At 35.4% G+C, this 15487-nt stretch overlaps 3 protein-coding genes across 5 annotated transcripts; 2 read left to right on the forward strand and 1 right to left on the reverse strand.

Moving 5' to 3' along the window:
• The first annotated feature begins 672 nt into the window (after window positions 1-672).
• LOC105977897 (BAG family molecular chaperone regulator 3) lies at window positions 673-3140 on the forward strand. Of its 3 annotated transcripts, none has more exons than XM_088819647.1 (6): window positions 694-1116; window positions 1401-1715; window positions 1802-2058; window positions 2157-2306; window positions 2394-2467; window positions 2510-3140. In XM_088819647.1, the coding sequence occupies exons 2-6, from the start codon at window positions 1487-1489 to the stop codon at window positions 2814-2816; spliced, it is 1017 nt and encodes a 338-aa protein (XP_088675773.1). In that variant the 5' UTR covers window positions 694-1116; window positions 1401-1486; the 3' UTR covers window positions 2817-3140. The 3 variants fall into 3 exon arrangements, with proteins under 3 accessions (XP_012858744.2, XP_088675773.1, XP_088675774.1); XM_088819648.1 differs by having other exon boundaries at window positions 2552-3140; XM_013003290.2 differs by having other exon boundaries at window positions 673-1116; window positions 2394-3140.
• Window positions 3141-8640: 5500 nt separating this feature from the next.
• Window positions 8641-11571, reverse strand: LOC105977291 (two-component response regulator ORR24). Its single transcript, XM_088818859.1, has 7 exons — window positions 11445-11571; window positions 10917-11069; window positions 10322-10780; window positions 10137-10213; window positions 9256-10044; window positions 8877-8972; window positions 8641-8718 (listed from the first exon to the last, which is right to left on the reverse strand). The coding sequence occupies exons 1-7, from the start codon at window positions 11569-11571 to the stop codon at window positions 8641-8643; spliced, it is 1779 nt and encodes a 592-aa protein (XP_088674985.1).
• A 2367-nt stretch (window positions 11572-13938) lies between these two features.
• Window positions 13939-14801, forward strand: LOC105977441 (dehydration-responsive element-binding protein 1B). The gene has a single exon (XM_013002751.2). It carries the CDS (start codon window positions 14044-14046, stop codon window positions 14719-14721), a length of 678 nt encoding a protein of 225 aa, XP_012858205.2. The 5' UTR covers window positions 13939-14043; the 3' UTR covers window positions 14722-14801.
• The last annotated feature ends 686 nt before the right edge of the window (window positions 14802-15487 follow it).

A 15487-nucleotide genomic window follows, 5' to 3' on the forward strand; every position in this document is an offset into this window, starting at 1 on the left:
GGCCACATCCTGAGTTAAGGTCAAACTACATAATCCCCTCATGTTCGGGTAATTACAATCACTCCTCTCAACTATGAATCTTCTTACACGTCCACTATTATGGTATCGAATTCAACAGAATCTTCAAGATTTTATGGAATGTTCTCTAATTTGTACTAGTTTTGTGCAAATATGCAGTTTCTAATGCACCACAATTTGATATTTACAAGCCAAAAGACACGTCTCATCATCTTATTTCAAAATGTGAAGCTCGAACGAGGTAAAACGGGTACAAATTGAAGAATATTTCACATAATCTAGAAAATTTCACTAAATTTGACATCACTAGGGTACAAGAGTAAAAGCATTCCTAGTTAACAGATTAAATTATAATCACCTAAATGAGATGAGTTTTTTCGTAATTTAACATTACATAAGGGCGTAGCTTTTACCAATTTACTTTCACATGCATATATATATATATATTGGCGGCTTTCCTTGTTAGTACTTTGCTTAACGCAATACTCCTAATTTAATTCTCTCTTTTTATTTGCACAAATAATTTTATTCTCTTTGATTACACGAAAGTCTACATACTATATATTTTATTTATCAAAAAAAAAAAAAAAAAGGAAAAAGAAAAGTCTACATATTAAAGAAAAATATAATATTATAAAAAATAATATATAATCTGAGCTCAATGTTCTGTTCTGTTCGCTGTCCATACAATTTTTTTATATCCAACACCTCTCTCTCTCTCTCTCTCTCTCCTCCGTCTTCTCCCCTTCTTCGAATCTTCTCTCTCCAGCCTCGCTGCAGAGATAGAGAGAGAAAGTGAGAGCATTCAAAAAAAAAAAAATTAGCTTAATTTTTCTACTGGCTATTGATTTTAATAAGCAGAAATTGATTTTGTGTGACAATTTCAATCGGCGGCAACAAGATTCGCAGAGTCGATATTCGTGGCAGATTTCACGCAACAAAAATCTGACGCTTTCTACATTCGTGCCCTTATTGTAGGAAGAGATCTGAATTTATTTTTCCTTCCACCCCCAATTTGCAATTCGGCTCCGGCCTACGCAATTGAAGCCATTCCTCCGGCAGCCAAATCCGCCGGAGTCTCGTCTCCGCCGCATTAAGGTTTGACTTTTTGTTTTTTTGATTTTCCCCCAATTTACTTTACTCCGTATGGTTATTTTTCCTGCTGTTAGATACAGTTAATGCCGTGATAGTTAACTCCTTTGAGATTAAGATTCTCCGTATGGACGCGTGGAAACAGTGTTGTATTCGTGTACTTCTGAGATTCAGAAGTTTGTTAATTTTTTTTGGCCCTTTTCGCAAAATTGATTCTCGTCTTCTTTTGTTTTTTTGTGTCTGGTTTTTCTGAAATGTGTGATTTATATATCTATGGCTGAAATTTGTAGATCAACTCTCAGTCAGTTCTGAAATCCTCTCGGAATTCCACCCCCTCCTTTTTTTTTCCGGCGGTGATTTTTCCGTCTGAACGGAAATGATGCCAATGAGGACTAAGAACGACGTGTTGCCGCCGGAATCCAACGGCGGGAGAGGCGGCGGCGCCGCCGCCGCCGAGAAGGAATGGGAGCTGAGGCCCGGCGGAATGCTTGTCCAGAAACGCACCGACGGAGACCAGGCGCGTGCACCACCACCTACAATACGCGTGCGTGTCAAACACGCGTCCATTTACCATGAAATCCGTATCAGCTCTCAAGCCAGTTTTGGTAAAATTCTCACTCTCAATTTTTAATTGTGATTTTTTCCTCTTTTATTTTTTCTGAATATTTTTTATTTATTATTAATATTAAAGGGGAATTGAAGAAAATGTTATCCGGGCCCACGGGATTACACCATGAAGATCAGAAGCTATTTTACAAGGATAAAGAGAGGGATAACAAATCATTCCTAGACACTGTAGGAATAAAAGACAAATCTAAAATAGTGTTACAGGAAGATCCAATCAGCCAAGAAAAGCGTATTTTAGCGATGAGGAAGAATGTGAAAATGGAAAAGGCCGTCAAAACGGTATCCGAAATCAGCTCGGAGGTCGATAAACTTGCCCAACAGGTTGATTTTTTTTTTTTTTGGGGACCGTATACTGTAATGAAGCCGCTAAGTAATTGAAATTATTTAAAATTTGTTTCGATTCGGTTTGATTATTTTAGGTTGCGGCACTTGAATCTATAGTTTCTAAAGGCAAGAAAGTGGTCGAAAAGGACGTCGTCAAATTGATCGAGTTGTTGATGAATCAATTGCTTAAATTGGACGGAATCATCGTTGTCGATGGTGATGTCAAATTACGGAGGAAAATGCAGGTACCCTTTTTATTTTTTCAATTATTGTAACTATTAGAATTGATTTTATTTAGTTGTATATTACTGATGTGAATAATTCGAAAAAAGGTGACAAGAATACAGAAGTGTGTTGAGACTCTTGATGTGTTGAAGCTGAAGAATTCAGTTCCAACTAGCAACGAAAACGGGGCTCCGCCGCCCGTTCAACTACAGAAAAAGCACTCAAACGGGGCTCCGTCGCCCGTTCAACTACAGAAAAAGCACTCAAACGGGGCTCCGTCGCCCGTTGAAAAACAGAGGAACTCAAACGGGGCTCCGCCCATTTTATCCCCAGTTCAAGATCAACAAGCAAGGCATTCGTTTGGGGAATCTCTAATCGACTCGCCACATCGGCAGGAGTATCAACCGAGGCGTTCGTCCTCGGGGGGTAATGTGGTAATTACGACACAATGGGAAACGTTTGATGCCCCTCCAACATCAACTGCACCAATTCATCGGCCGCAACCTAGTTTTACATGGGATTTGCTTTGAGTTGGCCATAGATTGAAATAAATGTGCAATATTCGATTTTTTTTTTCTTCGTTTTCTTTTCGAGTTGGTTTGGTGTCTATTCTACCATTCTTTCCCTTTTTCTTTTTTTCTTTTTGCTTTTCTTTATGTATTTAGAATTTTGTTAGATTTGCTTTTTTTTTTTTTTTTTTTTTTTTTTTTTTTTTAATGTGGTGAGAAATAAATGGGGATGTTTACAAGGGGTGGCTGGATATTACCTTAATATCCCCATTGAACTGGTCTCTACTTGTAATGTTTTGTGCTAAGCACACATGTTATAAATTGTACTTAATTTTTTATATTTTTGATTTAATTTTTGAGACTTGAGAATAATGATTAAAGCTGGTCAATCGTGGTTAAATGTTGGTTTAATTGAGTTTTTAATGAGGGCAATTATTGAGAAAAGAAAATGATTTTTTTTCTTTATACCTTGCTTCCTACAGAGGGTGCATCAGGACAAAACTGAACATGGACTATAGAGGGATATCTAATAAGTAATAACTACCCCCACCCCCCACCCCCCTAAAAAAAATCTTGTCAATCCAGCTGGCAATATCCATATCATTGATTTTGGCAAAGGGAGTTTGAAAGTTTCATAGATGGAATTTGATTGGTTAGAATTCACTATCACTAATTTGCATGTAGGGACTGACTGTTTGCTGGAATTCAATATTATTTGCAGCTAAGGAAGAAGCGTGTGTGCGAAGCACGATTTTATTAATAAAACTGTAACAATATAAAATCATTAACTCAGAATATTTGTATACATCCTCCGGTATTACAACAATGCCATACATAAGAGCATGTCATATACTTTGTTTTTAATTATTGCACATGCTCATCACTTCAAAAGGTTAAGCTATTATATATTGGAAAATCGGAAATTATTTGTATACTTTGTTTTTAGTTATTGCACATCCTCCTGTATTATAATTTTTCTGTATTCTTTTATTAAATAATGTAAATATTGTTGCAAAATCGGAAAATTTCAGATTAAAATTATATTTAAATTTCCCCTCATATAATTAAATTGATGGCCCAAATCAAGCTAAAAGCCGAGGCTGGCCGAATATGAAAGAATAGCCCATATTTAATGGGCCTTTTCCTTTACCATTTATTCAAATATTATGTTGGTGCTCCTTCAAAATGATACATAAAACAAAAACTCAGAAATAAAATAGACAAACAATTGTAATTCCAACACATGGAACTGTTATTCTTTCTAATCGGCTTAATCCTCTACTGTGCAGTGTTAAATCCATAAATTTAAGATGGTGACGACTTCAATCAGAAACAAGCACCAATTGATAAGGAACGTCAAATTGGATTCGAGTTGTAAAATAACTATTTAATTCGGAGAAGAGTTATTAATGGGCATTGGTGGAAATATCGAAAGAAATTATGGAAAAATAAGGGTTTTCGACGAACTCAAATTGTATTTGAGTACGAAACGAACTCTATCTCAAGTGAAACGGCGCAAGGAACAAAACTCATGATCATAGCTCATGAATCACGTCAAATTTCAGCAATCCAACGTCGTTTAGACTCCCAAAAGTTCGTTTTTGCTATTTTAGGAAAGTGTTAGAAAATTAATATCAAATCATAGAAAAATTGGATTAGGATTCCGTAAATTGGGTTGTTCCCAGAATTACGAGATCTATTAGAATCAGACCCTAACTTGTTTTTGCCGTTTTTGGTAATTTTTAGTATTTTCTTAATTTAGTTAGGGTTTTCAGTTTTTTAGTATAAATAGCTGCCTTAGGACTTTATTTTGAGAAGAATTTCGAATTTTAATAAAATCTTTAGAGTTTTCTCTATTTTCTGGTGGATTCCAGAGATTTCGGTGGATTCCGAATGTTATTTTGTTCTATAGGATTAATTCGTAGAAATTAATTCTTTACCGTGCTTCCGTTCTGCGTCAGTTGGCATCTGTAGCGAGGTTTTTCCTGGTTAGATGGCGAAAGGTGCGAGACATGGAGACAACAACTACGTTGTCGATGACCGCGGGGTTGAGAAACTGCAAAATCTGCGGTTGGTGCGCGAGGGATTTGCCCTTGACAACAACAACAGAAGAACTGGATCTAGCATGGGTATTACCGACGGTGTAGCCCGAGGTGCATATGTTAGACATAATTATCATGGACCTGTTCAACTTCAATCAAGGTATGACGACTATTCAAAGGTGAGCGGCAACTCTGATTTTGAAGAAAATTCGCCTAGAAGGAGGCAAAAAGATCGTGATAAATATCGGATAAGAGCTGAAATTCCTTCTTTTAGTGGAAATTTTCTTGAAGTTGAGGATTTTATCGATTGGGTGTCAGAAGTCGAAAATTATTTTGAATTGATGGATATTTTGCCGAATAAGATGGTAAAATTGGTTAGGTGTGAGCAGTGTTCTAAATAGCGGTCGTGGCGGTCGATATATCGGCCGCCATATCGGTATCGGTTATAAACCTTTACGATTTTGTTGAGGCGGTTTGGAATATCGGTTTTTTACGGCGAGGCGGTTTGCGGCGGTTTTTTGGCGGGTCAAACCGATATATCGGTCAACAAATCGGTTTTTTTTTTTTTTTAATTAAAATTAAAATGAAAATATGTTTTGATTTTTTGTTTTTCTCCAATTCTTTCAACTTCCAAAACCAAATCAAGTACTACTCCGCAATTTATGCTTTGTTGTGTTTATATTAATTGTTGATGCGAAAGACTTGCGTAGTATTTGTATTTCGTAAGAATCTTTTATTATATTATGATCTTATTATTTTTTTAAATTTTTATTATTTATTGAGTAATTAGAATTATATAATAACATATGAATGATAGGATAGAATTATGTTTAAATATTCTTTTATATATATTTTAAGTATTTACAAATAATATTTATAAATATATTACACTATATTTAAAAACCGATATATTTCCGATTTATCTCCGATAAAGCACCGCCGCGCCGATTTATCGTGTGGCGGTCCCTAACCGCCACGTACCCGATAACCGCCTTTTAGAACCTTGGGTGTGAGTTAAAGGGTTGTGCAGCCGCATGGTGGGATGAAATACAGAGAAAGAGAGCTAGATAGGATAAGTTTCCAATCCAATCATGGAGGAGGATGAGAAAAATGTTGATGGATCATTTTTTACCCCTAGGTTATGAGCAACGTCTATTCCAACTATATCGTAATTGTTCGCAAGGGAGTAGATCTGTTAACAAGTATACTGCTGAGTTTATGAGACTAGCAAACTTATATAACCTGCAAGAATCCGAAAGTATGGAAATTTCAAGGTACTTGCAAGGATTGAATATTTCAATCCGTCTTAGGATGGGGTGGCGCGCATTCGACTCCCTTGAAGAGGCTGAAGAGATTGCATGGAGCGAGGAATATTATCAGAAGCGAAATAGTTCTTCTAGAAAAATCAAAGATGTTCCACCCGTTGCCAAAGTTAAGAAGGTACAAGATACTTCATTCGTTATTCAAGAACCCAGTTTGGTGGAGGATCATGGCGTACGAGTTAACAAAGTTGAAGAAGAAATTGTTGATGCAAAAGTTAAAATTAGCGTAGCTATAATTAACGATGGCATTAATAAAATTAAGGTGAAAGTCGATGAAGTTGAAGTGGGAGTCAACGAGGTTGAAGAGAGCATCAACAAAGTCGAAGATAGCGTCAACGGGGTAGAAGAGAGCGTTAGCAAGGTTGAAGAGGAAGTTGTCGTAAAAGTTAAAAGTAGCGTAGCTATTATTAACGATGGCATTAACGAAGTCAAAGTGAACATCGACGAAGTTGAAGGGACATTCAACGAGCTTGAAGCGAGCATCAACAACGTTGAAGAGAGCGACAATAGGGTAGAAGACAATGTTAGCAAGCTTGAAGAAGAAGTCGATGAGTTTAAAGAGGGTGTTAAAAATAAATTTGAGGAAGAATTTGAAGTTGTAAAATTTGTTCAACAAGAGAAAGGTGCACGTGAAGAGAAGGAACAAGTGGATTGCGTTGAGGTATGTGATCTAATTGTAGATAGTGTTTGTTGTGAAGTTCCTGTATCGGAGAAATTGGTGGAGCCATTGAGATTTTCGATTAAGAAGCCAATTTTTCCAACGCCTCGTTGGGATGAAGATTTTGTAAGCGAGATTTTTGTGCCGGGAATATTGGTGGAGCACTTGAAGTTGTTTGCAAAGAAATATGCATCGCTATATTTTGATCATAGCTCGAGGTCGAGCTCTTTTGAAGAAGAGGAGATTGATAAGGAACGTCAAATTGGATTCGAGTTGCAAAATAACTATTTAATTCGGAGAAGAGTTATTAATAGGCATTGGTGGAAATATCGAAAGAAATTATGGAAAAATAAGGGTTTTCGACGAACTCAAATTGTATTTGAGTACGAAACGAACTCTATCTCAAGTGAAACGGCGCAAGGAACAAAACTCATGATCATAGCTCATGAATCACGTCAAATTTCAGCAATCCAACGTCGTTTAGACTCCCAAAAGTTCGTTTTTGCTATTTTAGGAAAGTGTTAGAAAATTAATATCAAATCATAGAAAAATTGGATTAGGATTCCGTAAATTGGGTTGTTCCCAGAATTACGAGATCTATTAGAATCAGACTCTAACTTGTTTTTGCCGTTTTTGGTAATTTTTAGTATTTTCTTAATTTAGTTAGGGTTTTCAGTTTTTTAGTATAAATAGCTGCCTTAGGACTTTATTTTGAGAAGAATTTCGAATTTTAATAAAATCTTTAGAGTTTTCTCTATTTTCTGGTGGATTCCGAATGTTATTTTGTTCTATAGGATTAATTCGTAGAAATTAATTCTTTACCGTGCTTCCGTCCTGCGTCACCAATGGTAACCATTCAACTCAAGAAACACTGAGTTGACTCACTAACACATGTACAGTAGTATACCAGACAAAGAGTTTCAAGTGCTCAGTCAAACTCCACTTTTCGCTCACTAAGAATTTCAATCACTCACAGAAGAAGGAGATTGAAAGAAGAAAACTCATAGATAGTTATGAACAGTAAAGTGTTACATTTATCCCTCTTTTTAAGGGCAGTATAAATATGCACGATATCAACGGTTAACCATGTACAACGAAGACCCTTTAAGGAGTCGCTAGAAAAAGATAGGGCTGATGGCAAAGAGGGGGAAATTGAAGAGAGAGAGAGAGAGAGAGAGAGAGAGAGAGAGAGAGAGAGAGAGAAGTAGCGCAATTCAAAAGAGTTTATGGTTGAAGGAAAGAGAGATTTTAAGTATGAGCGACTGAACGTCCACAGTTAAATAAATTATTCTATAACGTCAAGATCAAAAGTACTCACTAAATTTGGCCGGGAACATGCTCTTTCTTTTCCTTTTATTCGAGCGAGGGTTGCAGGTGGAGAACCGGCCTATTCTTACTAACTAAACAAAGGAAGTACAAGTTCCAAGAAGAGTCCGTTTCCTGTGTTATGAAGAAGAAGTCCTATCGTTACGTTCCCTCTTCACGAGGATATTTTATGCGCTGTCTCTTTCTACCCCTCAACTCTCATAGTGGTGAAATGTTGGCTCTGTCCTTCTTCTTTTTATTGGGTCTTACTTCCTTGCTAGTTACTACTTCCGCAGAAGAAAGTCAATCAAGAAGAAGTTGTTTTGACACGCTAGCCCCAGTGTTCTTGCTGCCATTCCTCTACATTGGACTCAACAAGGACTAGGGTATTGTTTGTACAACTTACATTCAGCACAAAAAATAAATAAATTATAATTTGTGGTGCAGTTAATATAATGTAGACATACAATATTTGGTAAAATACAACAATTTTCGTTTAATTCAAAACTTTGCTGAAGTTAGATTCCATCAAATTGCTGTTCCTCTCCAAATGTGCCAAATGCAAGTAAAGATGCCAGAAAATCATCATCGTCACGCTGCAACAACATGACATCATAATTAAGGATTAATTTATTTTTACGAAACCCCATTTTCTAAAACAAAATTCAATTAATATTTTTATGAAAAAATATTGGTGAAAACTCTTCAATATAATCAAGAACATAAAAATAATTAAAAAAAAATTGTAACTTGCCTGACCGGGAGCTTGATCGTAAGATGAAACATGGTTGCCCCGATTATTTGTGCTTCCATATAAGCTGGAACTTGCAACATTTTCACCTCCATTTCCCTGTCAAAAATTTAAATACAAGATTTAATATAAATTCATTGAATATATATATATTATGATTTAAAGTTTATTGCATTTAGTACCTATGTGTCATATCTTATTGCTAAAACCCCCCTTACAATATATTTTTTAACACACAACCCTTAACTAGTGAATTTTTAGGGAGCGGCAGTTTGCTAATAAAAATGAGTAACAAGGGTTTTTTTGCTATGAAAAATAACATAGAGGGTTGTTTAGCAATTAAAGAAAAAACAGGGGTGTTTAATGCAATAAACAAAAGTACCTGCTGTGGCAGCTGATTTTGGATGGTCGGTTGATCTGCAAATAACTGATTGGCTGTAGTATCATCAAAATCAGGCAACTGATGAAAAATGGGAGTACTAAAAACATCAGACAAATCCCCATTTTGCCCTTCATTAATTTCAAGAAAAGGTGGCAGCAGATTTTCTTGATGATCATGATTAGCATTAACAACATCTGATAATTGCTCTCCACCATTAACAACATCCATTAATTGCTCAAGATTAATGTTGCTGTTGTTGTTTTGAAATTCACCGTTGCAGTTAATTTCCGGGCCGCCCCGATTATCGTTCTCTCCGATATCACAGCTTCTCGAATATCCGTCGCCAAGGTGTTTGATGTTCGATATATTGTACCCCACAAAGTTCGTTCGGTCCGAAAAGTTGGTGGCCGGAATCGAAGAAACAACATTGTTTCGAGGCGTAAGAATGTTCGGATTCTCCCAGGCACTGGAAAGATTCCCCGGGAATAGTAACGGGCCCGCCTCGTAATTATTTCGCTGCGCGATTCCGCCACATAGACGATTGTTCGGACCGATATTCGGTTGGAACAAACTTCGGTTACTTGAAATTAGTTGGGATTGTCCGAATCTTGATTGAGCCTGCATTTTAAGGCCACTTGGAAAATCGAAATTTCCGAGGTTTTGACGATGATGATAAAATTGGTATTTGCTGTATCGATTTATACCGCTCCTGCTGAATAAACCCTTTTCATCGACTCCGCTAATTTTCGAGCTTGCGTCCGAAACTCGTCGTAGGAAGATTCTGTATTTCTGCATTATTCATAAGTAAAATTAATAAAACTTAAAAAAATTCAAAAATCGAACAAATCCCGGCACGTTTATACTTAATTAAGCACACATACCTGCAAATGACTTGCTACGTTTTCTCTAGTTAATCCCGGCACGTTCATTTCCTCGAGAATTTTCTTCGGGACAGATCCTATATATACACGAGCAAATTAAATAAACGCAACAAATCGTAAAAATGTGACGTATAATATATCGAACACCGTTAAGTATAGTATTTAAATTTATAATTAATACTTACTGTCGAGGCCAATGCTTCTAATAGCTTCCAAGAAACGGTTATGCAGCGAATCAGTCCAAACAACTTTCGGCTTTTTATTCGTCGAAGCTGCATTGTTATTGTTTCCGATTTCTTCTTCTTCATCGTTATCCGAATCCTCTTTCGTTTGTGTTTTTCTCTTTGGATTCTTCTTGCTATGGCTAATGTCTTTGTTCGAAGTCGAAGCAGAGACGACGAACACAGGTTTTTCATCCGAACGGTTCTTGTCGTTCGAGTTAATTATTTCTCGAGGTTGGAATAAATCGTAATTTGATCCTGTTATATCGTTAATAACGACTCTACTACTAGTCTTCTTTTTAGTCGATGCGAATTGCCATAAGTTTCGTAAATCGTCTGGAGTGACCGGCTTTGATATGAAAAACGCAGCCCCGTTTTCCAACCCTTTCGAAATTACGCCTTCTTTATTGTCTGCTGACATCACTGTGTCGTCACACCAAAACACACACATACATAACATTAGGATTAATTAGATTGAAAATTAAAAAAATTAAAAATAAAAATTGTTTCTATATATTTGGAATTATTAATGAAATAAATATATGTAAAAAAAACTTACAAACAACAGGCAAATGGAATTCTTGTGCAATGACTTGTTGTAATTCGAATCCGTTCATATCGGGCATGTGAATATCCGATACTACCAAATCGAACGCGCCTCCCTTTATTCGGAGAGTGCATAAAGCATCACTTGGATGTTTCACTGTCACAACTGCAGAATTAATAAACCATAATTAGAACTAATGGTAAAATTAATTTTTTTAAAAACAAATCTATTATGATTTATATAGAAGAAACTTTTTTCAATTAATGATTGTATATAGACAAGATTTACATTTCAATTTCACGAGAATCTTGAAAATGTCGTTCGATTGGTTCCGAAATAAAAAAAAAAATACAAAATAAAAAAAAATAAAACAAATTAGGCTAAAAATGGAGATGTTTAAAGAACAAATGAAGATTTATAAATCACACAAGAAATAAAAAAAAATAAAAAAAAAAGACGAGATAAAGCTTACTAGTTTTTCATGCAAACATATGGGACAACCGAAATCAAAAAATCGATAAACGTAAAAATTGTTTATACCTTCATACTTGAACTTCTTGAGTATAGCAGCAACGATAGCGAGACAAGTTAAATCGTCGTCCACAACCAAAATGGAAACGGTGTCGAACGATTTTCTTGATTGAGAAGAAACTGTTTCACCTTCCATGCCTTTTATTTATTAATATTTTTTTTTTGTTTTAATCTTTTGTCAAAAGGGGTTGACAAATGATGAATTGTATAATTGTAAAGAGGAATATATGCACTTAGGTCAACTGTGAATAAATACAAAGATGAGTGACACAAGTAAGAAATAAAGCACAAGAGAAATAAAGCCTTGTGAGATTTTATATGACAGTTTGCAGGTTGTGTCTTAAATATTTTATTTTGCCACTTTTTAAGTTTTGTTTTCCCACTCTATTTATTTCCATTTGCAGAAAAAATTCAGATGAAAATTAAATTTGGAGGGTGCTTAATTTGAAGGGGGGAAATTTGAATTTTCATGATGTTTAATTGTTTATTATTCCTAAAAAAAAATGTTTATTATTAATTTGGAAGATCTTTGGCTCAAATTAGCATTTAAAGTTTTTTGTACATACTATATAAAGAGATTTACATATTTAGGCTTCTCTTTCAGGGTGATTTAATGTAATATAATGAATTTACTATTATACCTTTTCTTGAATTATTTTTTTCCATATTAAATAGTTTTTCAAATCACAAATCGTGATTTTTCACATTATATTTTGTCAATAGGCATAAACTTTTGTCCAATGAACTCAAAAATTGATATCTTATTCACATAATCGAATAATAAAAAAATATTTATAAATAGTAAAAAAAACAACAATTTCATTATATTTAAAAAAAACCACTCTATATTTATAATTTAAATACCTTAAAAGTTTATTTTTTAACTTATGAGCATATATTCACGGATCGAGTGTGGCAAGGGGCAACGGTAATAGTGTTAACATTTAAACTAGTATTTTTTCCCGTGCGATGCACGAGATTGAATTTCAAAAGTGAAAAAAATGACTAATTTAATATATGATAATAATTATAATAAGAAACATAGTACACTATTATAATAAATTTTATTAGTTAAATTTAAATTAGAGTAACAACATTAATATTCATACAAATATGATAATACAAATCCACTTGGCAACATATTATATAAACTTAGTTGTCATATTATGTTAAAAAACTGAAGCAATTAATAAAGGAAAATTATTATTTTTTCTTTACTAATTTTCTTTTTCTCTCTTTATAATTATCATGTTCAACAACCTAAACTCCAATAACATTTTTATATTATTTGTTTTATTTTTCTTGACTACTAATTTTCTAATTATTTTTATTTCTTTCGTATCTCAATATAGGATATGCTTGGAATTACTTTTCTTTTATATATAAAGATAAACGACATATGAACAAGAGGGACTATCCAAAAATTAGGTCTTGGCTAATGTAATTGATGAATACGTATAAACAAAACTAAAAATTGAAATTAATTTGAGCGTTTTCAATGATTATTGACTAACAAAATAGATGTAACGGAGTAAATTTTCATTCCCGTACAATAAGTGACAAACTTAACTTAAAATGTGCTGGTCAGGGAATTCAAACTCGAAAGCCAAAATTCGCAGAGCAACGTAACTAAAACGAAAATTTAATTGAAAAAAAGGATAAAAGACAATTGAATAAAAAGAGAGAAAAAATAAACTGTTCCAATTAATTATCGTGTATATTAAAATCAGTATACTATTAAGGTGGTACTTGCAAAAACTTTAAAAAAAGTAATTCGAGTTTTCTCTCCTCATTGTAAATGCAATTTTGACATTTGCTTCTCTCAAAATGAATTTTCTTTAGCCGCCATAATTTGAAAAACATATCGACACAACTTTTTTGTGCTTAAAGTTACGTTTTTTTTTTAATTATATCCCAATCCAACTTTTTTAGTGAAATTTTCATAAAAAGATAACAACAATATGATGCAATCAGGCCCGTTTCAAGAATTTTCGGGATCCTAGGCAAATTTTATGAACGTGACTGGAACACGCCCCTAGCAGGGAGTCCTCAAAAAAGTTAACTGCTCAAAATTAATTTTAATAATATTTTGAAAAAAACTGTAACATTTAGAAATATACAATTATTTTCAATTTCTAACTGCAATCACTAACTTCTAACTTTAAATAATCTGAAATTTGAATAGGTGATATATAAAAGCTGATCTGATTCGTTGTACTGACACAACTAACTTTCCGTTTCCATACCTCACTAGTTGGTCTATATATATATTACAGTCTTGAGTCTTGACTATGGTGCACGTGCTGAAAGCGTGACCACTCCATTGCATTGATTGCTTGTACCCTCCCCCCCTCTAAAACTTAATTAATTAATTAATTAATTAATATTATCTTGAAAAAGTACAACCCGTGGGCAAAACCCCCCCCAGCCAGCCTGGCTTCTTATCACCATTTCCGTGTCTGGAAATCGCGTCCTAAACGTAAAGGTCAGCTTATATAACCAACTTGTGCAACTTATTTATTCATACTTTTTTAGACTTTTACTCAAAATAAGCAACAAGCCAAAAGCTTCTAAAAAAGTGCTTTTTTGGACTCTTCTGTGTTCTTCAATGGAGATCTACACAACTTTTTATTCGGACCCTTTTCCCCATGTTGAACATCATGAATTAATAATGATGCCTCAATCTTCATCCGGAAACGAAGAGGAGGTGATTTTAGCTTCGAATAATCCCAAGAAACGCGCCGGAAGGAAGAAGTTCCGGGAGACGCGCCACCCTGTTTACCGCGGCGTGCGGCGGCGGGACTCCGGGAAGTGGGTCTCCGAGGTGAGGGAGCCCAACAAGAAATCAAGAATCTGGCTCGGGACTTTCCCCACGGCGGAGATGGCGGCGCGTGCGCACGACGTGGCGGCGATCGCATTACGAGGGCGGTCGGCCTGCCTAAATTTCGCCGACTCCTCGTGGAGGTTGCCTGTGCCGGCTTCCGCGGATGCTAAGGACATTCAGAAGGCGGCAGCGGAGGCGGCGGAGGCTTTCCGTCCTCCTCAGACACCAGTAGCATCGGAGGAAGCCGCCGCCGCCGCCGCCGCTTATAATATGGCGGCGGCGGCGTCGCCGGAAAATAATATGTACTTTATGGATGATGAGGAAGTGATGATGTATGGGATGCACGGGCTGGTGGCTGACATGGCGGAGGGGTTGATGATGATGCCTCCACCTCATCATCAGTACTATAGTGATGACGTGGAAATGGATGCTGACGTGTCGTTATGGAGTTACTCCTTTTAATTTCTAGGTGTATCAAATTAAATGTAAATACATTTTGACACGTATATATATGTATGGATATTTTGTTAGAGAGTTGAAAATAATTAGAAACTATAAGAAACAAATAATTGAAATGGACAGTACACTGTCTGACTGACCTTCCTCCTAATTATTGAATCCTTCGGGGCAAGTCGGGCAGCCGGGCAGGGGGGGCAAATGTAGGGGCTACACCTTTGAAATTTGGATTTCTTCAATGATTTATAATTTTGTCCACGCGCGAAAAATTAATGACAACAATATCACGCGCTTGTGTTGGAAAGCGACATATGATAAATTAACATTAATGTGAAATAATATTATATTAAAGATACATTTCTTCCTTCAGTCCTTTTAACACGTTTTGTATTAGAATTTACTTTATAGTTTATAAAGCTACTTCAATTTTGGTGTTGTATAATCTTTTTGTATAGGAATGCGTGGGTAGGTCACTGCACGTGATCAGGTGATCTAGCTGGAGAAGTTGTTACACGGAGAGCTGTAATACGACTTAAGTCTTAAACATGCGAGGTGAGTACATGTAAGCTAGATAGAGAGTTGGTCCGGTGAATCCACTCCGACAGTAAAATCAGTGATTTAGGTAAATAGGTAGACAGGTCACTAAGAATTCTAGAAAACTCATTAAATTAGTGCGTACCTTGGTAAAACTGAGCTATAGATGGTTATTTGTAACTAAATCAATAGAACCCTTGTTAGCTAGTAACTCCAAGTATAATTAAGCACCCTACTC

Source organism: Erythranthe guttata, chromosome 6 (assembly GCF_056151865.1).
Source record: "Erythranthe guttata isolate IM_541 chromosome 6, IM_541, whole genome shotgun sequence".
NCBI classification, from domain to species: domain Eukaryota; kingdom Viridiplantae; phylum Streptophyta; class Magnoliopsida; order Lamiales; family Phrymaceae; genus Erythranthe; species Erythranthe guttata.